The following is a 27,757-nucleotide window of genomic DNA, read 5'->3' on the forward strand; positions in this document are numbered from 1 at the left end:
GAAATGTACTAAGCCAGTTGGGGTCTGGAGCCATCTTAGATTATGGTACTTGCGTCACTACAGCATCCTCTAGTGGCATCGATTTGAACTAAGTCAGTTGGGCTACGGACTCAGTGGCGAATACACTGGGTGATGGTACTGCCTCTAATTGTTTAAATAAAGGCTGGTGTATGATTTCGACAGTTGACGATTAGCAAGGAGAGTCTTTTAGATGGATTATTATTTTGACAATTTACGAGTTGTTTGACTATCTGGAAGTAAATGCTCTGCATTGTTTATGAGCGGTTCGCATGTCTATAGGCTGTGCAATGTGTTATTTTTGACAGTTTACAATTAGCAATCGTGTGTGTGTAGAGCTTTATACATGAGTTGTGTAGGAGTAGTTTGCAGGTCTGTATGCTGTGGGGCATGTCAGAGTGTGTGCTCTGTGATACATATACTCCATCCCTAAATAAATTGCTCCCAAGCAAATAAAGTACACTCCTTCCTCTCTCCATAAGCCTAGTGCACTTGGCACTGGATCCTAGGAGGAAGTGGCGGTTGGGTGGATGAGGTTAGTACAAGTGTCCTTTCTTTCCCCCCAATTTTCTTAGGTTGGTAGCGAAAGCGCAAGTGACCTTTCTTTACTGCCAGAATTCAAACTCGGCGACGGTTCCTAGGAAGAGGTGGCTGTCTGGTCCTTGAAAAGTAATTGAAACTAGGTAGTTGAAAGTATAGTGAACACCTTTTCATACCTATATGAAATTGTAAGTTGAATTGTTTAATATGATTAAAATTGAAATGCAATTAAGTACTTAGGTAATTGATAGGTTAGGTGTGTGATGTGGGTGTTAGCATATTTACAGAAGACTATGTCCAGCGCGTGTACGGAGGTGGTGGTCAAGGGTGTGTAACGTAAGTGGTCAGACGCCCTCGGGCCGGTGGCGTGGTGGGTGTCTAATTATAATGCGCGTGCGCGCGATAGAGAGCAGACGATCTTGTGTAATCACGTGACGTCACGGTATTGTCCTCTGGTGTTGACGATATGAACTAAGCCACTTGAGCTCTGGAGCTTGCGGTGAACACAGCAGCGCCCTCTGGTGGCACTGATATGAACTAAACCAGTCGGAGTCCAGACCCAGTGGAGAACACATCTGCTTGAAATTGGTTAAATAAGAAAGACAAGTCCGTTTTTTCCGCCATTAACGTAGGTGTGCCGCATTATCATGTTGGAATTTGAACTTGGCGCGATTTTTATTGGGGAGGGGGTTAGGTTAGTGGAGGTAGGCCAAGTGTCCAATCATACACCACATGGTGGATTCACTGTGTGCAGCCATCTTGAATAATAGTACTTGCAACATGATCTGATGTCACGATGGTGCTCTCTGGTAGTAAACCAAGCGGGGTGGTGCAGTGGTTAGCACACTGGACTTGCATTCGCGAGGACGACGGTTCAAACCCGTTTCCGGCCATCCTGATTTAGGTTTTCCGTGATTTCCCTAAATCGTTTCCGACAAATGCCGGGATGGTTCCTTTGAAAGGGCATGGCCGACTTCCTTCCCCATCCTTCCCTAATCCGAGCTTGTGCTCCGTCTCTAATGACCTCGTTGTCGATGGGATGTTAAACTCTAATCTCCTCCTCCTCTGGTGGCAATGATATGAACTAAGCCAGTTGGGCTCTAGAGCTCATGAAGAACACAAATGCTTGCAACTGATTAAATAATAAAGACAAGTCCCTTTTTCCTGCCATTTTTCTAGGTGTGATGCATTATGATGTTGGAATTTGAAATTCCCGCCATTTTTCTGGGGGGAGGGGGTGGCACTTTCCTGCCAAAATTGAAACTTCCCGCCAAACTCCGCCATCTTGGATGAAGTCACGGCCGCCATCTTGGATAACGGTACTTTGCGCTAGAACACAGGTTGTTCCAATACTATGGATGTCCTGCGCATAATGTTTAATGTTGGGAAATAACAACTAGAGGTACAATAAGTGGTAATGCACTTGGTCTCACGTTTCTAAACCTCATAAGTTCTGAAATATGTGGCTTGTAAAGGACATCAAGGGCGTCACAGTTTCTCACATAATGTATCGCATGTAGTACTGTGCTGAGAGCAGGGGTTGCCTGCACTGGTGCCTGTATCAGCTGTAACCATACCAATACCACCGCAGTATTCTCTAGCTTCAGTGTACAAGTGTCTCCTAATCTGTTCTGCTGAAGTGCTCTCATACTGTAACGTAATTCACGTATGTTGCCACATTAAAACCCGTTTTCTTGTGGCTTGTTACATTTGCCATCTTCCAGTCGATATACCGGCCTTCAGTAATGAAGAAAACCTACATATTATTTTAATTCATGGCGAATGTCATAGAAATGCAACCGCAGCTGTGACATTGTACGCTGAACGCTACCCAGATCGGCGGTGTCCGTTACGTCGAACCAATGGCAACATCTGCAAGATACTCAAGAAAACAGGAAGCTGGGCTCCCACAAAGCGTCGACGTACAATGCCGGCGACTGGCAATGAAAACGAAATTGCTGTTCTGGCTGCTGTATGGCACAATCCTCAGATGGGTGTACGAGAAATTCCACGTGTTGCAGGAATAAACCACAGTAGTGTGTGCAGAATCTTGCATCGGCATCGGTTTCATCTGTTCCATATCTCACTGCACCAAGGACTGTACGGGAATGACTTTGAATCTCGCACTGCATTCTGCCGTTTTGCACTTCAGCAGTTGCAAGGTAATCCATTATTCCTAAGCAATACGTTGTTTACGGACGAGGCTTCATTTACAAATCATGGTAATGTGAATCTGACAAACATGCACTACTGGTCCGTGCAAAGTCGCCATTGGATACGCCAAGTTGCTCATCAACGACAGTGGAGTGTCAGTGTTTGGTGCGGTATCATTGTTAACTGTATTGTAGGTCCCTATTTTTACCGTGGAACATTGAATGGACAGCGATATGCATCATTTCTTCAACACACACTAGCGCTCCTCATGGAATGGAAACTCGTCTGTCAATGTGATTCTAACATTATGGATGTCCTGCACACAATGCAAAAGTTGCCAGAGACGTTCTAGATGCGACATTTCCAGATAGGTGGATGGGGAGGATAGTTACTGTGCGATGGCCAGCACGATCCCCTGACTTGACGCCATTAGACTTCTTTCTCTGGGGCGCAGTGAGAGACAGAGTGTATCAAGAACCCCCAACGACAGTAGAGGATATGCAAAGGATGTACAACAACGTATTTTTGCTGCGTGTGCGGCAATATCTGTAGAAAATCTACAATCTGTGCAACACTCTCTCGTTACCCATCTCCAGACGTGTATTGATGCAAACTGAGGTCACTTCGAACGTATGTTGACGTGACACAGTTTCATTGGTCAAGATGTAGGTGTATTTTCTATGCTGGATCTAATGCACCACAGTACAGTTTCTGTGGGCGACAGGGCACTGGTAAATGTGTTTAGCAAAGTGAATTCAAGTGTGTTATCTCTAATTGTAGTTATAGTTGTCATTTAGCTAGAATAAACATACATTCACAATTTGAAAAACGTAACTTTGCTTTGGACGTGTTACTTGTTTATTTTTGTGGATTGTGCATACCTTCCCATTCTGTGAACCCCTGACACAGGCAGCGTGAGGTCCACGCTTGAGTCTCAGGACGTGCGATAGCTGTGTGCTTCATTTATTTCAGGCGTCAACTTCGCTTCGCAATTTCTCGGGATACAATTGACGTATTGCGATGCAACCAACGCCATTATTTTTGTGATTTTTCATGCTATTGATTGCATACGAGATAATAGGGGGTGCCCATTTAAAAATACACAAGTTTGTGTTGAAAACAGAATTTGACACGTTTTAAAATTTCGCATAGTATTTGGTTTCCTAAACCCCTACCGCGCGTTCATGCTGGTGAAAACCGTTTTTGAATATCAGTTGTTGTTCCAGAGATATTTGAGGTGGCAGAGTTAAGTGAGACACCCTGTATATCGCTCCAGTAGATATATGAAAACGCACATGTATTCGATTGCAACGTTGCATATGTATTCGAATCCAACGTTGTGTCAGTATTTCAAAGGAATGGATAGGGGAAGAACTTCTGTAGATTAAAGATTAACGATTTTAAACAAAGGAACATGGACATTTTCATTTACTCAGATTACAAGGCAGAAGCACCCTGAGAGTTATTTCTCGATCGTTTCCTCATTCTCACGTTCATTTTTACTTAAGAATTTTGTCAGACTATCCGGTCGTCTATCATAAAACAATCGCCTCAATGGTCTGACGGCCAAAGCCTCGCTATTTAATTTTAAAGATGAATTATTTGATAAATGCTTACTGTCTTATACAAAGTTTTGCAGCATTTTGTCTAATAAAAGACTAACTTCTATTCTTCAACACTGGGGCTTTCTCGTCACAACATTCAAGTCATGCAAATTTTTTATTATTCCTAGTGTTCTCATGTCGTTACTTCCTGAGACAATTTTTATTGAAACAGCTCAATCTGTTCAGAGAAGAGGAACACTTCAACAAACACTTTTTACATAATGCTTTTATAATTGTTGATTGTTATTAAAATATGAAGGAGACTACAAGGTACACAACAATATTCTTAGATCTTAAAAGAGAGTGAGGACGATACGGAAATCTTACACAATAAATTGAATTGTACTAACAGAAGCAGTAGGATGTGAAGTAAAATAGTGTTTCATTGTTGAGTGAAAGACGTCGACACACATGTAGTCCAGTCTCTTAATTGCTACGGTTTTCCTTCTTTTCGAGCATTGGCTCCTATGGTCTAAGGAACGGGAGTTTAGTTGCAAGTATAAAGTTCCGTGCAGATGACTGTGGCGACTTTAGTTCAGAACCCTATTGTTGATGACGAGAGTGTCCTGCAACCTCATGTACGTCATATAGAGATAAGTAATTTGTAAAGGATTTCATGGCTTTTTGCGAAATGTCTGTCGTTCAAAGACCAGTATACTGTGGTTGCCAGTTTGAGCAAGGTCAGGGACAAGTGTGCCAACAGCGCACCTGAGGGAATTCAGTAGCTTAGTTTTCCTACGTCAATTGCGGAAGTTGGTGTGCTCATACGCAACGCAGTCCCACTTCAAGAAGTGCCTCCTCAACGGAAGGTGTGCTGTTCTTTCGGTGACTTTTCAAAATTGCTGCTGGTGTTTAGTGCTGAGAGATTTAATATTTAATTAAAACACCTACCCTGTGGTCACAGTTTTATAGTTGTTGCTTCGCTAATGCACCTTACCCACGAGGAAACTGTGAGTAGATAAGCTATTCAGTGGTAATACGTGATAGTACAATATCTTTGCTGTTGAGGCGGTATTATTCAATATGGCAGTGGTGTGTTGTGTGAGAAATGTAGTGCAATCGAAGTATTTTTGTTTCAACGTGAGAGGTGTTACTGCCAGCATAGTATCGCAGTTTTCTTCAGTAAGTAACGGATGTGTCTTACTGGAACTGTTAACTGGATAATCAGCGAAAGAAGTTATACTACGCGACGTGCCGTTTCTGTCCAGCTGTAAGCAAGAGAATGTCAGAAATGTAAGGACTTCTTATTGACACGAAAACCGCTCCCCTCATGGAATTCTTGTCTAACGATGTGGAGACTGGCAAAAGCAATTGTTAAGCAGTGCCAGTTTTCGTTTCTCGCATATGATATCGAGAGTGAGGTGAGACATGGAGGGCTGCAAATGCATGATTGACAGTTTCTGAATTTATTTCAAATTTTCGAATGCGCCCGTACTGGACGTTCCGCACAAGGTCACATTGACATACTGATAGTTTATTTCACTTAAGTAGCTAGCTTAGCATATCTTTCAGCTGCACGGAAGTGCAACTGTTCCAGCACATTATATACTAATAAGTAGCCACTGCACTTCCTGGTATGCAGCTGCAGCCTGTTTACCACCATGTCTCACAACCACTTGCACTCTTGCACTGTTATACCTTTTTTCCACAATGCTTGTTATGCTATATGAACAAGATAGGCTATTAATTTTGGTGTCACGCTGTGACATTAGTATGCTGTGATAATGCAGACATTTCCAATATTGCATCAGACATAGCAGTATCAGTTTTATGCATAGGTTCTAAGCGATTTTTTTTAATGATCTTGCACAACTAGGCTAATGCAGAGGAAAGGACACCTCAAATGTGAACTTGCATTTTGTAGCCTGTGTGTCATTAACCCTTTCAGTTCCTCAGAACTTTAGCCTAAGTTCAGTTGACAAGTTACGGATCTGCAAATGTAAGCATATGTACATTAATGCGTTATTCCAGTTTTTCTTGGTTGAACATGGTTCATATTTAAGGGTAAAAAGAAAGCAAATAATTTTATTCCATTACTATTTGTTAAATAACACCCCCCACTCCAAAGCCCCTCTTGCATTTTTAATTATTAGTGTAGTGTATGTGTACAAAAATAAGTGTTGGAGATACATCTATTGCATAATACAATTTTTCTGAGTGTACATTTCTGGTTTTGTTTTGATAATGAACTGCATTGAGTATAGGGGTAATGAAGACCTTTGGCTATGTAACAGACCAGTTTAATACAACCTTGATTTGGTAGTTGAGTTCATTGGCTTTGCGAACTAACAATCCAACCTAAACTACCCCGAAGGCTACACTAGATAAGTTGGTTTCAGTATAGAGCACCTGTAACACTTTAAACTATTTGTTTATTATTGACTGAGTTAGTGCCTCACTAAGCCGTAGTCGGATAACAACTTATTACACTGGACACTTCCTAGTCATTAACAAAATATGGACAAATAAATTGGAAATTAATTAGTAATAAAAAAAATATTGTAGTTGAACAACATGTAGTTTGTTTGCTTTTCATCTAAAACTTTCTGGATGTGGACTGCCTGATGGTTAATTAAAACTTTAATTTTTATATGTGTGTATTTGTACATACTTGAAGGCTAGTAAAGTTCTCATTTCCAAATGGCTAATTTGAATCTCAGTAAGTGTTTTGAAGATATCCACAGTTGTCATTTAAAAAGTTTATCCAAAATCCAGTTTTGATATATGCAGTCATTATAGGCCTACCAATTAGCGTATTTCACAAACTGATATTTAACTGGAAGTTTTCCTGTATGATAATGGTGTCAAAGGCAGTATGTGTTAAAATCATACTGTTTTTATCCCTGCACAATTTTTTGCTATTATTATTATTCTCTAATTTTACTTGTGCTTGTGTGGTTGTGATTATTAAATTTGATAATTCTTCCTCAGACGAATGCTCATCCAAAGTACCCTAGAAGTGTTCGTGTTGTTGAAGTTGGTCCACGAGACGGTCTACAGAATGAACCACAAATTGTTCCAACTGAAGTGAAAATAGAGTTCATCAACCGTTTATCAAGTGCTGGATTTAAAACAATAGAGGTTACAAGTTTTGTATCACCAAAATGGGTTCCTCAAATGGCAGATCACAAGGAAGTTCTAAAGGGCATAAAGAAATGGGAAAATGTAAGCTACCCTGTACTTGTCCCAAATCTCAAGGGACTTAATGCTGCTGTAAGTTTAAATTATTAATATTTACCTTTAATTTAAATGGCAGCTGTTCTGCTCGTTGTATTGTTTGTTAAATTGACTGTATTGTAATTTATGTGAACTATCCAATTTCCATGATGCTTAATATCGGTTTTACTGAGGATTCTTACCAATTTCGAATAGGCGGGCCCGTGAGGCCACTAACGTAATGGTTGTGTCCATGAGTCATAGCAGCTCGCAAAAAGGAAAATGTTCTTACTGTAAGGCAGCTTTTGTAATATGAATTTGTGTGTGGACTTCAGGGCTTAAGAAAATGGAGCTGGAGTGTTAGTGCTGATCCTCCACTGCACCATTGCTCTGAATTCATATTTTATGGTAATAATATTAGTTTACCACAGTATTATTGCATTTGGGAATGAGGGTGCTTCTGTTGGGTTATTGTGAGCTAGTGTGTAATTGCAGTTGATAGTATGTGCACAACTGACCTGAAAGCATTAATAGTGCAATGTGTTTTCCTTAGTCATCACTGAACTTGTTTACAGGAATGTCAGTGCGTGTTTCCAATAATGGCAAAGTTCAATAATATCTTTGAGGAGGAGTAGTAGTAGTAGTAACAATAATAATAATAATAATAATAATAATAATAATAATAATAATAATAATAATTGTTATTATTATTATTATACTGGTAATAATTGTTGCTGCTGGTCAGTGGTCTGGTGCAACTGTTTTGTCGAAGCCATGTTGGCAACTTGCGTATTCATAACGTACCCTCAATAATCCTGTTGGTGAAAGAGTGCCTATAGTTTAACGTGGAATCCAAACCATGTTTCATTCCTGTTAAATTGTCAAACCAGTTGGGGGTGAAGGCTAAGTTAATGCTAGACTGAAGTATTATGTGGCCTGATAGTGTTTCAATCCTCTGACCTTTTGGTTTCCAGGTATGCACTGTACCATCAGGCCCAATGTGATAGTGGTAACAGGCCGATTTGTAGTGTTGAACAATGTCAAAGATAGGTTGGAAGGTAACAGTTGTGTTGGGAGATGGCGAAGCTAATAAACGTGAAACCAAAATAAACCTTCTGGAAATAATTTAATCATGGTTGCAGCTGAACTAACAGTGCCGTGCTGTATTTCGGTAGGTGGTGTGGTTGTGGTGAGAGTAGTGTCAGTTTGGGTGGGTAGGAGAGGGAGGCAGAGAGGGAGTTCGATGAGCACTAGCGGCTCAAAGGGAGGTACCCAGTTTGCCAGCAATGAATGAAGGAGGGAGCGGTGGCATTCAGAAATTTCTGTTGCTGTTACAAAGTCTGAGAAAATTGAGTTAGGATATCAAAAGTTAATATCTGTAAGAATATAAATTCTTTCTTTAGTTGGTGGCACATGACCTCCATGATACAGCCTTAGGACTGAATATGGCCATCAGAATCTCCACCGCATTTCAAAGGGGTATTAAGGGAGCTTCACTTACTACCCATTTATCGGAGCCAGTACAGTAACTGACTGAGTGACTACAGTTCATAGACTTTGGTCTATGCTATAGGTTGCACTGTCAACATGCCTTTTGTGTACACAGTTATTGGCTTCACCATCTCTCAACCTAATTTTCACCATCCAACCTAACCAAGACCTTGGGCTGTGCTACAAATCGTCACCTCAAAATACATTTCATATCCACATTTGATGGCTTTTTGACCAACTCACAGCCAGTCAGCTTCCAACCTAAGCTATTGCAAAATAGAAATTCCAGGATGTTGTAATAGCAAAAAAATAAGGCTGGGCTGTCATCTCAATTGCTGAGTGTCTGTCATCAATACCAAAATTCTGTTCTTCATACAAATCACTTCGTATCAGTCTGATACAAAACATAAAGTATATACGAGGGCAGTTCAATAAGTAATGCAACACATTTTTTTTTCTGAAACAGGGGTTGTTTTATTCAGCATTGAAATACACCAGGTTATTCCCCAATCTTTTAGCTACACAACACTATTTTTCAACGTAATCTCCATTCAATGCTACGGCCTTACGCCACCTTGAAATGAGGGCCTGTATGCCTGCATGGCACCATTCCACTGGTCGATGTCGGAGCCAACGTCGTACTGCATCAATAACTTCATCATCCGCGTAGTGCGTCCCACGGATTGCGTCCTTCAATGGGCCAAACGTATGGAAATCCGACGGTGCGAGATCGGGGCTGTAGGGTGCATGAGGAAGAACAGTCCACTGAAGTTTTGTGAGCTCCTCTCGGGTGCGAAGACTTGTGTGAGGTCTTGCGTTGTCATGAAGAAGGAGAAGTTCGTTCTGATTTTTGTGCCTACGAACACGCTGAAGTCGTTTCTTCAATTTCTGAAGAGTAGCACAATACACTTCAGAGTTGATCGTTTGACCATGGGGAAGGACATCGAACAGAATAACCCCTTCAGCGTCCCAGAAGACTGTAACCATGACTTTACCGGCTGAGGGTATGGCTTTAAACTTTTTCTTGGTAGGGGAGTGGGTGTGGCGCCACTCCATTGATTGCCGTTTTGTTTCAGGTTCGAAGTGATGAACCCATGTTTCATCGCCTGTAACAATCTTTGACAAGAAATTGTCACCCTCAGCCACATGACGAGCAAGCAATTCCGCACAGATGGTTCTCCTTTGCTCTTTATGGTGTTCGGTTAGACAACGAGGGACCCAGCGGGAACAAACCTTTGAATATCCCAACTGGAGAACAATTGTGACAGCACTACCAACAGAGATGTCAAGTTGAGCACTGAGTTATTTGATGGTGATCCATCGATCATCTCGAACGAGTGTGTTCGCACGCTCCGCCATTGCAGGAGTCACAGCTGTGAACGGCTGGCCCGCACGCGGGAGATCAGACAGTCTTGCTTGACCTTGCGGCGATGATGACACACGCTTTGCCCAACGACTCACCGTGCTTTTGTCCACTGCCAGATCACCGTAGACATTCTGCAAGCGCCTATGAATATCTGAGATGCCCTGGTTTTCCGCCAAAAGAAACTCGATCACTGCCCGTTGTTTGCAACGCACATCCGTTACAGACGCCATTTTAACAGCTCCGTACAGCGCTGCCACCTGTCGGAAGTCAGTGAAACTATACGAGACGAAGCGGGAATGTTTGAAAATATTCCACAAGAAATTTCCGGTTTTTTCAACCAAAATTGGCCGAGAAAAAAAAGTGTTGCATTACTTATTGAACTGCCCTCGTAATTTGTACACTTCCATTATCTACTTCAACAGGTAAAATGCCTGTATCAGTAATAGAAATGGCGGAATGTAGCATTCCACATTTCGGACTAAATATTTCTAAGTAAAAATCGGTATATAATAGAACACTGAGATGCTGCAATAGCAGTATCATCAGTACAAAAATTCACTACTGTAAACAAATTATTTCTTTTGGTCTGTCACAAGTAAAAAATTTTCATAATTTAAACACATCCATAAAAGTAAAAAAATCTCTTCACCAAATAGTGTTAGGAGAGAAAAATTACAAATGGAGTGGATATACACAAGTTTCCAGGGCCTTCTTTTAGTGGAAAGGTTGAAGGGAAAACGAGAAGGATGAAGGCAGAGGAATGGTCAGCTTTAGGAAATAGGGAGCGTTATGGGAAAGTCACCCACAATACCAAGTTGGTGAATACTTATTAGATGGGATGAGAAGGAAAGTAATTGTCAGTGCATGTACCAGATGCAATTTGGAAACATGAAAACTTAAAGATGGAGGATAGAGTAATAAGCAAGACAGATTACTGAAAAAATACTATGCAAGAGCCAGTAGGAGCAGAGAGATAAGTGGATTATTCGTGTTAGGCAGGTAGGGGGCTAGGTCAAGGTATGAAAGATACAGAAAAATAAAAAGAAGCAAAGAAAAGGAATAGTAACAGAAAAGAAATGTGACAGAAGAAATTAATGCAAAATTAAGGCCAGATGGATGGCAAGAACAAAGCACTTGTTGTAACACCAGTTCCCACATATGTAGTTTTGAGAACCTGGTGTTGGGAGGGAGAATTCAGATGGCACATGTGGTGAAAGAGGCACTGAGGCACAAACGTCATATTGTAGAGCATGCTGTGCAATGGGATACTGTGTGTTTGTTGCCAGTGTGTATGCCGATTCATCCTAAATGATAACTTGGTGGTCTTTGTACTAGTGTAGAAAGCCAAACAGTGTTTACATAACAGCTGGTACAAGACATGTCATTTCACAGATGACTGTCCCTCTGATAGTACATTTTGCCACTTACAGGGCTGCATGAGGCAAATTTTACAGTTCAGAAGGTCATGGGGACAGCAGTCATAGGGTAGGGAGAGGGTACAGGAGGAGCATTGGGCCTGACTAGGATATTACAGAGATTGGGAGGGATGATAGAAAGTTGTTCTGTGCGCAGTGGGCAAAATGTCAGACAGAATGGACCTTATTTCAGGGCATGATTTTAGGAAGTTGCAGCCTAGCTGAAGTAGCTGATAAATACATTCAAGACAAGGATAGTATTGAGTGACAAGAGGTGTACTCCTAAGTTGTTTCTGGAGGGATCAGCAGTACCAGGATTTGATGTAATGGGCCAAGAAATCTCCTTTTGACATAGGCTGCTGGGGTAATTACATCCAGTGACAATTGAGGTCAGAATGATGGTGTATTGTTGTAAAGAGACTGCATCTGAATGCATATGATTACCTTGAATGCCAAGTCTGTATGGCAGGGAATGTTGGATATGGAAAGGATGGCAAATGTTAAAATGTAAGTACTGTTTGTTTGTAAGTTTAACATAAACAGAACTGTGTAGCTGATCTTCATTGAGGATGAGGTCAACAGCAAGGAAAGTGGCGTAGGATTCAGAATAGCACAATGTGAAATTCAGTTGGTAGAATGTACTTAGAGATTCCAAGAATTTTAACAGGCCAGTCTCACTACAAGCCCATATGGCAAAGATGTCATGAGTGTATATAAACCAAACTGGGGGCAGAAGGTTTATGAATCCCAGGGTGTCCCCTCCAAGTGAGCTGCAAAAAGGTTGGCATAGGAAGTAGGCATCCTGGTTCCCATGGCTGTAAGCCAGATCTATATGTATGTACGCCCCTCAGAGGTAAAGTAATTGTTTGTAAGTATGAAATTTGTTAAGTGGGTGGGAAGGATGTTGTAGGTTTGGAATCAGGTGGGTTTTGATTGAGGTAATGTTCAACAGCAGACCAATTGTGTACCTGGAGAATATTGGTGTAGGAGGAGGTGGTATCAGAGGTGACAAGCAAGGTGTGTGGTAAGAGTAGGACTGTACAGATTTCAAATGATGAAAATTGTTAGTGTCTTTAATATAGGGGGAGAGTTTTAGTTCTACAGGTTGCAGATGCTGATCAGCCACATACGTTCAGTGGGTGCTTTGAATCCAGGAACTATGGGATGGCCAGGGTAACTGGGTTTATAGACTTTCAGAAGAAGGTAGAAGGTGGGAGTGCGTAGTTTGGATGGGATAAGAAGTTCTTTGAATTTAGGTGTTAGTTCTGGTGAGGGGCTTGAGGTTTTCAGATGGGACTGTAGGTCAGTTTGTATCACAGGGATGGGATCTTGTTGGCAGATGCTGTATATAGAAGAGTCCAAAAGCTGGCATAGACTCTTACTTACTTGCTCCCGTTGGTTGAGTGCCCTGTGGGCAGATCCCGTGTCTGGCAGGGTGATGATGATGACGGAGTCATCAGTTTTTAGGGAACAAAGAGCCCGGAATTCTGCTGGGGTCAGGTTAAGATCATGTGGTACGGACCTGAGAAAGGGTGGTGAAGCAGCACTGGATAATAGGAACTCGTGGTAGGCTTATAAAGGAGTCATTTTGAGGTATTTGTCACCACCAATGGTGCCACAGTGGGAACTGTTCAAAGCAGGGTTCAGTGTTAAGTTTGCTGTTGGAAGGGTTTTGTGGTTGCATTACAAAGTGATACTTCCAGTTGACCTTTTGTGTAAAGGATAGGGGGTCCTTAACAAAAGCAGCATGATTAAATGCAGGTTTAGGGCTGAAAGTGAGAACCTTGGATAATAAGGATATTGCAAGAGATGAGAGGGCCATTGATAAGAGGTTGGCAACATTGTACTGTTGTTTCTAGACTGAGAGATCTCAACATGCTGTTGCTCTGGGAGGCGGTAATGAAGAATGGGGAATGTTCCAAAGATTGACCAAGCTCAGTTTATGGGATGGTGGTTGGTAGTATTGCTGTTTAGAGAACTGGAATATGTTAAGCTGAGGTAGTTTAGGAGAAGGCAAGATGGTTTCTTGAGGTGAGTAGGGGTTGTTATTGCAGTTTGTTGTAGTTGGCTTGGCAGGGGATACCATCCAAGGAAACAGGAGGGCAGGTAACTGCTGCGTTTTATAGGAGATTAGTAGTCTGGTGGAGTGTAAATTGGCAGACAAGGCATGTAAGTGTAAGTCACAGATTAGCCAGGTAAGTGCAAGAGATTGCTGTATTTAAAAGTGTAAAAAGGGCTGGTCAAGAATGATGTCACATCCAGAAATGGGGGACTTTCAAAGTTAGACATTTGGAGATAAATCCCTTTCATCCCTCTTCCTTCTGCCAGGAGAAGGAGCCACTGGCTCTGAAAGCTTGAACCTGTCCTTATGTATGAGCTTCTCCTTCTGCCAGTTGGTGAGTAGATTTTTAATCTATCTTAATATATTACCTTAGCTGGCATACCCAGCTGCAGGATTACTGAAGTGTCAGATTCCACCGGTCTGCTTTGGCAACCGCAGGAAATTCGGGGTTTTAGGGTGGGGACAAGTTAAATATAATAAGTAAAAAAAGAAAAGCCATGTTTCATTATCTGGTTATCCCTACACTTTGATTCATCACCATCATTTGTATATGAAATCTTCATGGGTTGTCAGCCGATTAGCGTCGTCATATCGTACCTGATGTGTTGGCAGAAGAGCCAACACCGTGTTGCTAGAGGAGGCCGAAATGCACACGTTTAAGCTCACGCAGGCTGGTGTGAGGTCTGGAACAGTTAAAGGAGTTGAGTCTAATAAATAAAGTACGGAGCTCTTGGAATACTTAACTTTAATCCATAGTTGGAGAACATCGCTCTTGGTGATACATAATTACAATCTCAATATAAACTGGTAATGGCGCCTTGCTAGGTCGTAGCAAATGACGTAGCTGAAGGCTATGCTAACTATCGTCTCGGCAAATGAGAACGTATTTGTCATTGATCCATCTCTGGCAAAGTCTGCTGTACAACTGGGGCGAGTGCTAGGACGTCTCTCTAGACCTGCCGTGTGGCGGCGCTCGGTCTTCAATCACTGACAGTGGTTACACGCGGGTCCGACGTATACTAGCGGACCGCGGCCGATTTAAAGGCTACCACCTAGCAAGTGTGGTGTCTGGCGGTGACATGCCTCCCCCGCAAATCGGCGGACGGTTGTGTTATAAGGCTTCTGCCCGCCGTGGGGAGGACCCCATGTTGACGTATTCGACGAGGTGGGGAGCCGAACAGCAGGCGAGGCTGTGCCACCCGCACCCTGCCATTCGGTCCGAGGGGAGCTAGGAAACGCCTGAAAACCTAGTCCAGGGTGCACGCCAACATGCGGTGTATGCGCCCTTAGAGAGACTGGAAGGGCCGAAGGGTCGACCTCCATCGGGTCAGGGCACCCGACAGGCGAAGACGACATCTGGTCTGGAGCGGGCAAGAGTTCCATGTCGGAGGACAGCTGGTCACGGGAAGTGATCGGCGGCGCGTGACCCAGGGAGGCACCCGGCGGTTGCAGCGACGCGTCCACTTCGGGCATCGCCGGTGGGAGAACAGGCGGCGGCGGCGGCGCGTCGCCATGGGGCAAAATGGAAGGCAGCGTCGGCAACACCTGGGGATGAGGCGAGCCAGTAGATGTGTCCCCAGGGCGCTGACCGGATGGCACCGTCGCTGAAAGCAGACGGGGAGCGGAAGAACCCAGGCGACGACAGAGGCGCAGCTGATTGAGATGCCGACGCACCTCACCAGAGGCCCTCAAAACCAGATACATAGCGCGGCCGAGGCAGCGAAGAATGCGCCCTGCGAGCCAACGCCGTGAACCTCGATAGTTGCGATAGTATACAATGTTGCCTGGAACAAAAGTAGGTGTCTGCCGCTGCACAGGAACCTGATGCGGCGGATGGAGCAAAGACATCAAGGTTTGATGAGGACGACCGTGGAGCAACTCAGCCGGTGACCGACCATCTCGGGGCTGAGAGCGATACGAGGACAAAAAGAGCAATAACTCATCCTCCCGAGAATGCGACTCTTTCAACTTCAACATCTGTGACTTGAAAGTCCGGACCAATCGTTCAGCGGCACCGTTTGACTGAGGCAAAAACGGCGCGGATGTCAGATGTTGAATACCATTGGCCTTGCAGAATGACTGAAATCCTGCGGACATGAATTGTGGGCCATTGTCGGAAACAATAGTCTGTGGAAGACCTTCAATGCAAAAGATAGCGGATAACGCTTGGATGGTGGCAGATGATGTCGTGGAAGACATCCTGACAACAAAAGGAAAATTACTAAATGAATCTACCACAACCAACCATCGAGCATTCCAGAATGGACCAGCAAAATCGATGTGTAATAATTGCCAAGGGGAAGTGGCTTTCGGCCATGCAAAGAATTTCCGCGGTGGTGCAGATTGTTGTTCGGCACACGCCATGCAAGAAGAGCACATATTCATAATCGCAGCATCGATTCCGAACCAAGTACAGTGCTGACGAGCAAGTTGTGTTTCGTTCTCACTAGACCCCAATGTCCTTGGTGGAGAAGCCGTAAGACAGAGGACTGTAACGAACGTGGGACCACGACCCTGGACTGATCATTATCAGAACGCAACAGCAAAACACTATGTCGTACAAAAAGTCTCTCCTTGTGAGCAAAAAATCGGCGAACCAACGGATCCTCGATCCGTGACTTTGACAACGGCCATTGAGTAAGAACAAAACGCAAAATGGTAGCAAGGACCGGGTCAGCAGCTGTGGCTGTAGCTACACGACGAAAATCAATCGGAAACGATTCGACAGCGTCATCGGTTTCCGCATCAATGAACATGCAAGCAAGTTCGGAAGAATCGAATGCTCTATCCTCAGCAACAGGCAAACGGGACAACGCATCGGCGTTTCCGTGCTTAGCAGTGGTCAGATACAAGATATCGTAGCCGTACTGTGAGAGGAAAATAGACCAGCGAATGAATTACTGCGCTGTACGTGGAGGTACAGGCTTGTTCGGATGAAAAAGCGACGTCAAAGGTTTGTGGTCTGTGATGATGGTAAAGTGACGACCATACAAGAAATCATGAAACTTAGTAACACCAAATACGAGAGCCAAAGCTTCTTTCTCTATCTGTGAATAATTTCTTTGCGCAGACGAGAGCAATTTGGACGCAAAGGCAATAGGGCGATCATGCGATCCATCTTTGTGCGCAAGCACAGCACCAATCCCGAAATCCGATGCATCTACCATCAACAAAAGGGGTTTCTGGGGATCGAATGGCGTAAGGCAAGTATTGGAAAGCAACGCCGATTTCAACTGGCGAAAGGCGCGTTCGCATTCCGTCGTCCAGACGAACGTAACACCTTTACGGCGTAAGCGATGAAGCGGAGCTGAAATGGAAGAGGCGTGGCGCACATATTTATGGTAGTAATTGATTTTTGCCAGCACACTCTGTAGCTGCTTCAAATTCTGCGGCGTAGGCAAGTCTTGTATGGCACGGCGGTGCTCTGGACTGGGATGTATGCCTTGGGCATTGATTACATGTCCCAGATAGGGTAAGTCACGAGCAAAAAACACACATTTGTCCTTCCGCAAGCAAAGACCATTTTGTCGCAAGACCTGAAATAATGTTCTGAGATTGGCTAAATGTTCTTCTTCCGTCTTTCCAGAGATCACAATATCGTCCAGATAGTTTGCTGCAGTAGGGACCGACGCACAAACAGTTTGCAGATATTGCTGAAACAATGCAGGGGCGGATGCACTCCCGAATGGCAGTCTTTTGAATCGGTACAAACAAAGATGCGTGTTAACCACCAAAACGCGCTGGGAGTCTCTGCCCACCGGTGTTTGCAAGTACGCATCTGCAAGGTCCAACTTCGAAAAATATTTACCCGGGCACAGTTTGTCAAAAAGATCTTCCGGGCGGGGTAAAGGAAAAGTTGCAATCACTAGTTGTGAATTCACTGTTGCCTTGAAGTCCACACAAAGTCTCAATTTTCCGGAAGGTTTTGGCAAAATTACTAAGGGTGATGCCCAGAGAGAAGCCTGCACACATTCAATTACACCTTGTGATTCCAAATCGTGTAATGTTCTTGCAACCTCATCGCGCGCTCTGAAAAATTTCGGTTGCGCGTTGACTTTCAGTTCCAAATGTGCTTTATAGTTCTTAGCACAACCAAGGCCCGGTGCAAAAATGTCTGCAAATTCTTCACAGAGACGAGAAACACTGTCTGAAGGCACAGTCTGGTTCACTGATAGGACCTGATTGACTATAGACAAGTTAAACAACTGAAATAAATCTAAACCAAACAAGTTCACTGCAGAAGAAGAACGAAGGACGTAAAAAGACACAAATTTTGTTTGTCCCTTGTATGTTGCAATTAGGCTGCACTGTCCTAACACAGGGATATTCTGACCGGAATAGCTAGTTAACTTAACATTTGCGGCACGCAACGGAGGTGTGCCCAGCTGTTTGTACATGTCGTGAGTGATCAGAGAAACTGCAGCTCCGGTATTTAGCTGGAATGGGATTACGTTGCCATTAATGACCAAATCTACAAAAAGTTTATTGTCCTGCTGACAAGAGCGACTGTCTCGTGCAACGTGAACTGACACTGGTACAGAATCACTTGCGACTTGCTGGGATTTCCGTCGATGTCGACGCACACTATTTGCGGGGCGAACACAGTCACTGTTAGAAAGAGCGGCACTGGGCAGAGTGGAATGAATTGCATGAATATCCATGGGCGAAGGTTCATGAGCCGGAGTATTCTTGGTTCAATTCCGGCGCGAAGCAAAGGGCCTGGAATGGTTGTGAGTGTCCGATCTGAGCTTTTTCTGGCAAACACTCTGAACATGTCCTTTTATATTACAGAAAAAGCAAATAGCTTGGTGTGACAGGCAATTCTCACGCGAATTTCGAGTAGCGCACCGCGGGCATGATTTTAGCACTGCATTTGCTTGCTTGCACGGCACACGTAGCGGAGAGCTTGGCGGCAGCTGCGCGGACGGGCGCGAGGACTGTTTACTGTTCCATGCAGCTCGCCCGGCGGGCCGGTTAATGTGACACACGGCTGGCGAAGTTGCAAACGATTCCTGAGCAAAGTCAAGTGTGTCTTGCCTATCCAATATGTCCATCACTTGTTGAAGGGAGGGATTGACTAGTTTCAAAATCTGTTCCCGTATACGAATGTCAGAAACGTTCTGTGCAATTGCATCACGTACCATAGTATCTGAATAAGAGAGTCCACATTCACACTCAAAAGCACAATCCCTAGTAAGGCCTTGCAAAGTTGCAACCCACTCCCGATTAGTTTGACCGGCCGTACGTTTTGTACGAAAGAACATATACCTTTTTGCAACTACATTGACTGATTCTTTGAAATATGCATCTAATGCAGACAAAATTTCGTCGTAGGACAGAGTTGCTACGTCGCGTCGGGGAAACAATTTCACTATCACCCGGTAGGTGGACACTCCTACACAAGAAAGCAAAAAAGGCTGCTGCTCAATACCTTGAATTCTGTAGGGGGCGAGATGGAATCCAAATTGGCGTGACCACTCCGTCCAGCTTTCCAGTGCAGCATCAAAAGGACGAAAAGGTGGTGCAACAGCGTGTTGTGGCGGCGGTAGCGGTGGAGTGGCGGCTGTCGTATTGTTTTGCATTGCACGTTGACCCTGGACGAGCTGTCCAAGGGCATCCAATAAGGCCTGCGTCTGCTGATTCTGCAAGCGACAAAATTCGGACAGTACATCTAGAGATTGTGGCGAAGCCATGACACAAGTAATTTAAGCAAGTATAAAGAAGAAGACGGTTTTTACACTCGTCGCCATATGATGTGTTGGCAGAAGAGCCAACACACTGTTGCTAGAGGAGGCCGAAATGCACGCGTTTAAGCTCACGCAGGCTGGCGTGAGGTCTGGAACAGTTAAAGGAGTTGAGTCTAATAAATAAAGTACGGAGCTCTTGGAATACTTAACTTTAATCCATAATTGGAGAACATCGCTCTTGATGATACATAATTACAATCTCAATATAAACTGGTAATGGCGCCTTGCTAGGTCGTAGCAAAGGACGTAGCTGAAGGCTGTGCTAACTATCGTCTCGGCAAATGAGAGCGTAATTTGTCAGTTAACCATCTCTGGCAAAGTCTGCTGTACAACTGGGGCGAGTGCTAGGACGTCTCTCTAGACCTGCCGTGTGGCGGCGCTCGTTCTGCAATCACTGACAGTGGCGACACGCGGGTCCGACGTATACTAGCGGACCGCGGCCGATTTAAAAGCTACCGCCTAGCAAGTGTGGTGTCTGGCGGTGACACCACAGTAGCAACATTTCAATGGAATGTGTCTCCATCATCTTTGCCTGAAGATGATGGAGACGCATTCCATCGAAACGTTGCTAAGAGAGGACGACGCTACTCGGCTGACAACCCATGAAGAATTCATATGTGAAATTCGCTGAGAAAGCCTGCACTCACATATATAATCGTGTGTTCCAAAAGCATAAAACTGAATAATGTAATGTGGTTGTGAAAATCACTAATTCTATTCAAGCAAAAGGATTCGATCATTGTTTGTTCATAGCATTTTTGGACGATGTCTGTTGTGAATATGGAGATTTACCGTGTAACTATAAGGTTCACTGGCTCAATCATACTAAAACTTGGGAGTGTGTCGTGCAACTGCACCAAGAAATATCATTATTTGTGCAAATGAAGGGAGAAAGTGTTCCTGAACTGTTGGATGATAGATCGATTAGTGATTTAGCTTTTAACTGATGTGGCAAGGCATCTTCGCAACTTGTGTGTGTCACTTCAAGGCAAGAATGTTCTCATCATCCACTTCGGTGACTGAAACTGTTGCTCTGAGAGTGGCAGGCTAGGAAAATCTCTTACTTTCAAACTGCTGCATTAACAAATGTTGCCATTGCAGCAGATTTTTGTAGAGCATAGGGGTCTTTTAAGAAAATTGTGTACTGAATTTGAAATGAGGTTCACTGATACTTCACGCTTGGAAATAGGTTTAAGTATTTTTGCTACTCCATACTCTGGATGTTGATTCTGCAAGCTGTCCTCTCCAGATGGAAATCACAGTTCTTCACTGCGATTCAGAATTGAAAGATGGATATCGGAGCAGAAAGACTTTAAGTGACTTCTATGAACTTTCACCACAGAAACTTAATAGACATGCAGCATAGATGTTTAATCTCTTTGGATCAACTTAAAATTGTTAGCAGCTCTTTTCCCTGATCAAACTGTGTAAAACACGACTGTGGTGCTGTATATCAGATTATCATCTGAAATATGTTTTGAGACTGAGCTGTTCTGGTTCAGTCATTTCCAGCATTGAAGGTCTTACACAAAGAAATGTAAATAACTATAGAAAGCAGGAATAGAAAACTGAAGTGGATTAATTTATTTTCTTTGTTATTCAGTTTCGTAGTTTTGTCTTCCAGCTTGCCATCATCCATGAACTTTCGTACTTAGTACGTATTTACATTCATTTTGTCTTTCTTCATTTACTGGTAATATTTTCTTGAATTTGAAGATCTCTGTGGCATTAATACTATTGTAATAAGCATCTTCATAATGTTTAATTAGAATTGTGGTTCCTTTTTACAGTTCCGTAAGGATGCGTATCCCTAATTGCTCACCAGAGTAGTGATTTGCTTGTGACTAAACAATTTTAAATGCTGTCTTGTATTTACTACATCACAGTTTTGCATAAAAGAAGAATAAGCTAGCTTGGCACAGCACTGCTTGGCTGTCACTGTCCGCACTCCCGCTCGCAGAGCAGGTAGTTTCAGCCATCAACACTTTTTGTATTGTGTGATGTATTTTAATGGCAAAATTGAATGCTTTCATAATTTTTTTTCGTTGTATCCACCATTTTTGGAGTAAATCTTACATCCTGAAGGGGTGGTTAGGTTGGAATATAATTGACAACACCAAAACATATGTTATAAGCTCTGAAATAACTGTTAAAAGATACAAGATTGTTGTTCTGCACAATGAAAGGTCCTTCTCTTTGATGGTATTCATACAACACCGTGCATGATTGAATGAGGTTAAAACCTGAGATAATTTACAATCATTGCTTAGAAACATTTTTCACTGGCACAGTAAGCTGTCACTGCCCATTCATTTTCTTTGACAATTCATTGTGTTGCCATATTGCTCTGCAAAACCTGTAAATGCTTGCCCTGTTCTTAACTTTTATCTGGGAGTAGGATTTCTGTTTGTTAAATATTGACAATATAGGTGACCTGGAAGTCTCAAAGTTTATCCCATTTGCCTTATCTGAATGAAAGGGAAAAAGTGTGCGATACACAAAGAGAATTGTTTGGCACAGGTGACAGGCCATTGAAAAGTGTGCAACATGAGTCTGAAGACACAGCAACCTCCCTCCACTTCTCCAGGTTGAAGTGTTAGCGTTAAACTATGATTTGTTATAAAAACTAGATGCTTTCATATGTAATCACAAATTATTTATATAAAAATTTTGATTTAGATTGAAGCTGGCGCTAAGGAGGTAGCAGTTTTTGGTGCAGCTTCTGAGACCTTTAGCAAGAAAAACATCAACTGTTCTATCAGTGAAAGTCAACAGCGGTTCAAGGAAGTAATAACTGAAGCTTTAAACAATGGCATTAAAGTAAGAGGCTATGTTTCCTGTGTATGCGGCTGCCCATATGAGGGAAAAATTCAGCCTGAAGCTGTTGCGAAGGTTAGTTCCTTCTGCTTTTTCGTAACAAGAGCAATATTATTTGGTTTCTATTTTAGTTATTTTATTGATTGCAATAACCATATTGTCAAATATTTCTTGGGCATATAGTCAGCTGTAAACTAAAACTATTAACTTCTATTCACAAGGTGTTGTAAACAAATTGGGTGAATTGTTATATCTGCAGAAGATACTGTATGCACATTGATACAGAACGTACTAATTTAGATTAATATGCAGCATGTTATATTGCAATTGGGAAGACCTGCAAAGAATTTCTAGGTTTACTGTTTTAACAACTATTGGTCTGATGTGCTGGTTAAGTTGCATGTGGTTTTAGAAATTCCTTGTACTTCGGGAGGTAAAGGCTAGTTGGGAAATGTTTCAGAAAAAATACCCACAGTTTAAATAGGAAGACACATTCAGAAAACTTCAGGTTTGGATGTGTAGTGCATATGAATGTTTTCTTAATGTAAATCAAAGCTGCAACAGCAAAAAGGATCCAGCTGTAAAATTCATATTAAATATTTGTAGAACTATTGTGGATATCATACTCCGCTGCAGTATGCACTACTGGAAGAGCACGTCTCGGGAGATTATCAAACTTGATTGGCTCTGATCTTGAACTAGACTCTTGCAGTGACCAGGTTTGAGACCAGATCTGGCACACAGCTTTAATATCAGTTTTAACCAAGGTTCACAAACAATTGAAAGATAGTTGCTAAGCATTATCAAATGATGATACATCAGGATAACTGACGAAGAAAAAGGTATGGGTCAGCTTCTTGTAGACCATATTGTTTAATGGGCTGTTGGATGCGTGATGCTGTAAAGCAAATGTAAACAGTAATGTGCCGTTTTTCATGATTTGTATAGTACATTTGCTATATGGATGAGTGCTGTCCAGATTTTTGTTGAGGAACTCTGTCGATGCAAGTTGGCTTGAGGGCCACAAGAGCTTATCTCCTGATGATGACAGTAGTAGTGATATTCAAAATTGTTAATTATGGGCTGCGATAAAATACAGGTCATTTAAATCCTCCCACTCAGCACTAGTTTCCCAGAACTTCGTAGACGAAAAATATTCTCCAACATTTCCTCTCAGTCTGCCACACTTTCAAAGTTAATCTTCATTTATACACCTTCTGATATTATTCGTTTTCTAATGATTGACACCTACTTTTGAAATCCTATTCTGATGATATTGTGTGATGACAATTGCCATGTTGTACCTGCCAGAATCGTGAAAATGTGTATGTTTACTTTGTATGGGAGTATTACATTTTTTTTAAAGGCTGGGTAACATTTGCAAAATTATTTAAGAGAAAGCATGCTTTTTCAAGAACTTTTTGAGAAATTGCAACATGGAGTCATTGGCCATTTCTGTGCTTTAATGGAAAAATATCGTGTTCACATTTTAGAGATACAAGCCTTCTCGGTTTGGGGTGGGTGAGATAGTGCTGATGAAGAGGGAGGCTGTGGAGAAGAGTGGGCATATGGAATGAGTCAAGTTGGGGGGGGGGGGGGGGTGTTGTCATGATGTGGGTGAGGGACATAAGATATTGAGACCAAGAAAATTGTTGGATGAAAGGATTTGTTGTAAGGACAGTTCTTATCTACATAATTCAGATGAGATTTGGAGGGGGGGGGGGTGGCATGGGGGATTATCTAGATAGCAAGAGTTGTGAAGTAGCCATTGAAGTCAAGCATGCAGCGCTCAGCAACGTATTCTATTACTCGGTGGTCAGCTCTGATCTAGGCAAGTTGGTGGTCAGGATCACATAAAATTCTCACTTTAACAAGTGACCCTGTCAGTAGTGGGATATGCCGGTGACAGGATTGAATATATCGTGGGTGGGAGCATAGGACAGGTCTTGCTCCTCAGTCTTCCACAGGGATACGGTCCACACAGCAAGAGCAGGTGTCATGTATGGACCATCCAGGATATTTCGTAGATTGGGTGGGCAACTGGATATAACATTCATAGAGGGACACGGCAGGTGGAAGAGGTCAGCAAGGATGGATCTGAGTGCTGTGAGGGAATGAAATGGTTCACTACATCTTGGATTGGTATTAGTAGTTACTAGTGTTCTGTGGCAGGTGTTGGATTACATTGACAAGGCGACCTTATGGACTGCGCCTCTTCCATACTAATAAGATTTGAAACACTAATTTGCTACAGCAGCACATTTCGCAAAAATAAAGTAAAAATATATCTAAAAACAAAGATGATGTGACTTTACCAAACGAAAGCGCTGGCACGTCAATAGACACACAAACAAACACAAATATACACACAAAATTCTAGCTTTCGCAACCAATGGTTGCTTCGTCAGGAAAGAGGGAAGGAGAGGGAAAGACGAAAAGATGTGGGTTTTAAAGGAGAGGGTAAGGAGTCATTCCAATCCCGGGAGCGGAAAGACTTACCTTAGGGGGAAAAAAGGACGGGTATACACTCACGCGCGCGCACACACACATATCCATCCACACATATACAGACACAAGCAGACATATTAAAAGGCAAAGAGTTTGGGCAGATAAAAAATTGCAGTCCCTTTTAGCACAGAACATTATGGCTTATTCACTGGAAGATGAATGTGAAGATACCATAATAAGATTGTAATTGTTAAGTCCCTAATTCAGATCTTGCTGGTAGCTTTTATTATTTTTGTTTTCTTAAAATTCCATGTTTTCTAACAAATGGAAAATTTGCCAAACAAATATTGAATCATAAACTTTTAAATAAACACATTTTTATTTTTAGCTGCTATTTCCATAAAAATGCTAGTATTCACACCGAATTAAAATCTGGTACAAAAATGCGAAACATTGAATAGAGAATAAATACTTTTTTGTTTCTAAAGTTTGAATAGTATTGTTGGTGAATATGGTTTTTCATTTAACAAAAAGGCATTTTGCATGTGTCCATAGGATTTTAATTATTTTTGTACGTATTATAACAATAAGGAGATAATGAATAGTGTTGGGGGCAGGAGGGAATTTGTGGCTCAACTTCACTGAAAAAAGAGATGTGAAGGAATCACCAGTTTAGTATTGGAAGGAAGTGTGGGGGTTAAAAATGGTAGATGGAGACCAAGGCTTCATTGCAGGAAGTAGGTAAAATGGAGGTAGGTTGCAGTAGTTAATCGGAGAGGAAGAGGCATTCAAAGGATGGACTAGTGTTGATTGTTGCATCAAGCATATCCACATTCTTGCCCAGATCACAGCTACAGAAGCAAATGTTTTACAGAATCTTATCTCACAAATAGAGGGATTATTAATTAGTATCGATATGCTGATATTATCAAATGCTGTAAAAAATTTTATTCTAGTGTAGACCTTAGTTTTATATTTGGTATTCTTCAGATTGTACCCATCACTCCCAAGGGTAATTTACACAACTTTTTCTCTCCCTATAGCAACATTTCATCCCAAATCGATGATTGCTCCATCTGTCAACATCAGTTCAGAAAAGCATCCTCCTTGCTAGCTGAAATGTCTCCCTTAAATGCTGCCTAACGAAGGGGATCACCCACGAAGCTCTAATCAGGGAGATTCTGTTCCTTGGATGCTGTCACTTTTTGCATGAGGAACAACAGGTCTTCACATTCTATTAATCCATATACCTTATGCACCTAATACATGAGAAAAATTTCCATGTCACAAACATCCCCCCCCCCCACTGCATTCCCATTACACTGTCATCTCCCAGATTGGAATCCTTGCCCTCCAACCTCTGGGTAAGAGCAGCAACCACCTCCTCCAAAAGTTTCCAATTTACAAGTGGACCTTATGGATGGGCCCCTTTTTGTCTTTCTTCATACTTACAGAACTTAAAGGCCTGTGCCCAGATGTCAATTTCCTAAGGCAGTACAGTGCAGTTCTAAAAAGAACATCATAAAATCACCTGTGGAGATTATAATATTTCTGAGGCCTGTTAAGTATAAAATATTTCGAGCTTGTTATTTTTCAGTAACTGAGAGCATAGCATAATGGGTTTGTAATGATGATGTTGCTGGTTCAAATGTCAGTATACCAACTTTTTAAAACTTTTATTAGTTTGTATTTATTAGGAAGCAAAAAGACAAGAAATACTGTTTTAACTTTTTAAGTAAAATAGTAACTGTTTTAATTACATCTACATCTATACTCCGCAAGCCACCCAATGGTGTGTGACGGAGGGCACTTTACGTGCCAATGTCATTACCTCCATTTCCTGTTCCAGTTGAGTATGGTTCGCGGGAAGAACAACTGCCGGAAAGCCTCCGTGCACGCTCGAATCTCTCTAATTTTACATTTGTGATCTCCTCGGGAGGTATAAGTTGGGGGAAGCAATATATTCGATACCTCATCCAGAAACTCACCCTCTCGAAACCTGGACAGCAAGCTACACCGTGATACAGAGCGCCTCTCTTGCAGAGTCTGTCACTTGAGTTTGCTAAACATCTCCGTAACGCTATCACAGTTACCAAATAACCCTGTGACGAAACGCGCCGCTCTTCTTTGGATCTTCTCTATCTCCTCTGTCAACCCGACCTGGTACGCATCCCACACTGATGAGCAATACTCAAGTATAGGTCGCACGAGTGTTTTGTAAGCCACCTCCTTTGTTGATGGACTCCTTTTTCTAAGGGCTCTCCCAATGAATCTCAACCTGGCACCTGCCTTATCAACAATTAATTTTATATGATCATTCCACTTCAGATCGTTCCATATGGATACTCCCACATATTTTACAGAAGTAACCGCAACCAGCGTTTGTTCCGCTATCATATAATCATACAATAAAGGATCCTTCTTTCTATGTATTCGCAATCCATTACATTTGTCTATGTTAAGGGTCAGTTGCCACTCCCTGTTATTACTTTGGTGATGCACCTATTCCACCAGTGAAAAGGGACAGCTTTGTTTACATGTTTAAATACAGCATTGCTCTGTGCCTTTTGTGTGCATAAAATGATGTTTGTTGTGTATTTGTAACAATAATTGAATAAATAGAACTTTGTTGTGGCAACAATGAGCTGGAATAAATTTTGCTGTAGAGAATAATGAACCTTTTTAAAAAAGGTCCTTCTGCCTACCTTACACCTCTCTGTTGTCATATTCACCTACATCAGTGAGCATGGTTCTGTTGCCACATCAAGACAATGAGTTAAGAGTGCAGATATGTTTTATATTTTGCACACATGATGCTTTGGCTTTCTCTAAACACTTGGGGAGCAGTTATCTAAGCAGAGAGATACAGCTGTAAAGCATCATTTATCAAACGTCTTGTTCTCTTTCACTACCTTCTCCTTGATAAATGCCTAAATGAG

The 27,757-nt window shown here is 42.3% G+C and overlaps 1 protein-coding gene and 1 non-coding gene across 5 annotated transcripts in view; both read left to right on the forward strand.

The window, feature by feature from the left end:
* Positions 1 to 1,378: 1,378 nt before the first annotated feature.
* Positions 1,379 to 1,451, forward strand: Trnaa-ugc (transfer RNA alanine (anticodon UGC)). Its single transcript has one exon. It is a non-coding gene; the product is annotated as a tRNA-Ala (tRNA).
* Positions 1,452 to 5,051: 3,600 nt separating this feature from the next.
* The window catches only part of LOC126237482 (hydroxymethylglutaryl-CoA lyase, mitochondrial), a 47,475-nt gene continuing 24,769 nt past the window's right edge, over positions 5,052 to 27,757 (forward strand). Inside the window, exons 1-3 of one of the 4 annotated variants that reach the window (XM_049947628.1) lie at positions 5,052 to 5,266; positions 7,248 to 7,529; positions 22,233 to 22,445. In XM_049947628.1, coding sequence (XP_049803585.1) covers positions 5,243 to 5,266; positions 7,248 to 7,529; positions 22,233 to 22,445 — 519 coding nt within the window. In that variant the 5' untranslated portion in view covers positions 5,052 to 5,242. Of the gene's footprint in view, positions 5,267 to 5,292; positions 5,439 to 5,548; positions 5,678 to 7,247; positions 7,530 to 22,232; positions 22,446 to 27,757 lie in introns of those variants that run through there. The other 3 variants (XM_049947629.1, XM_049947626.1, XM_049947627.1) reach the window with 3 other exon arrangements.

The sequence above is a fragment of the Schistocerca nitens genome, chromosome 2, assembly GCF_023898315.1.
Source record: "Schistocerca nitens isolate TAMUIC-IGC-003100 chromosome 2, iqSchNite1.1, whole genome shotgun sequence".
Taxonomy (NCBI): Eukaryota; Metazoa; Arthropoda; class Insecta; order Orthoptera; family Acrididae; genus Schistocerca; species Schistocerca nitens.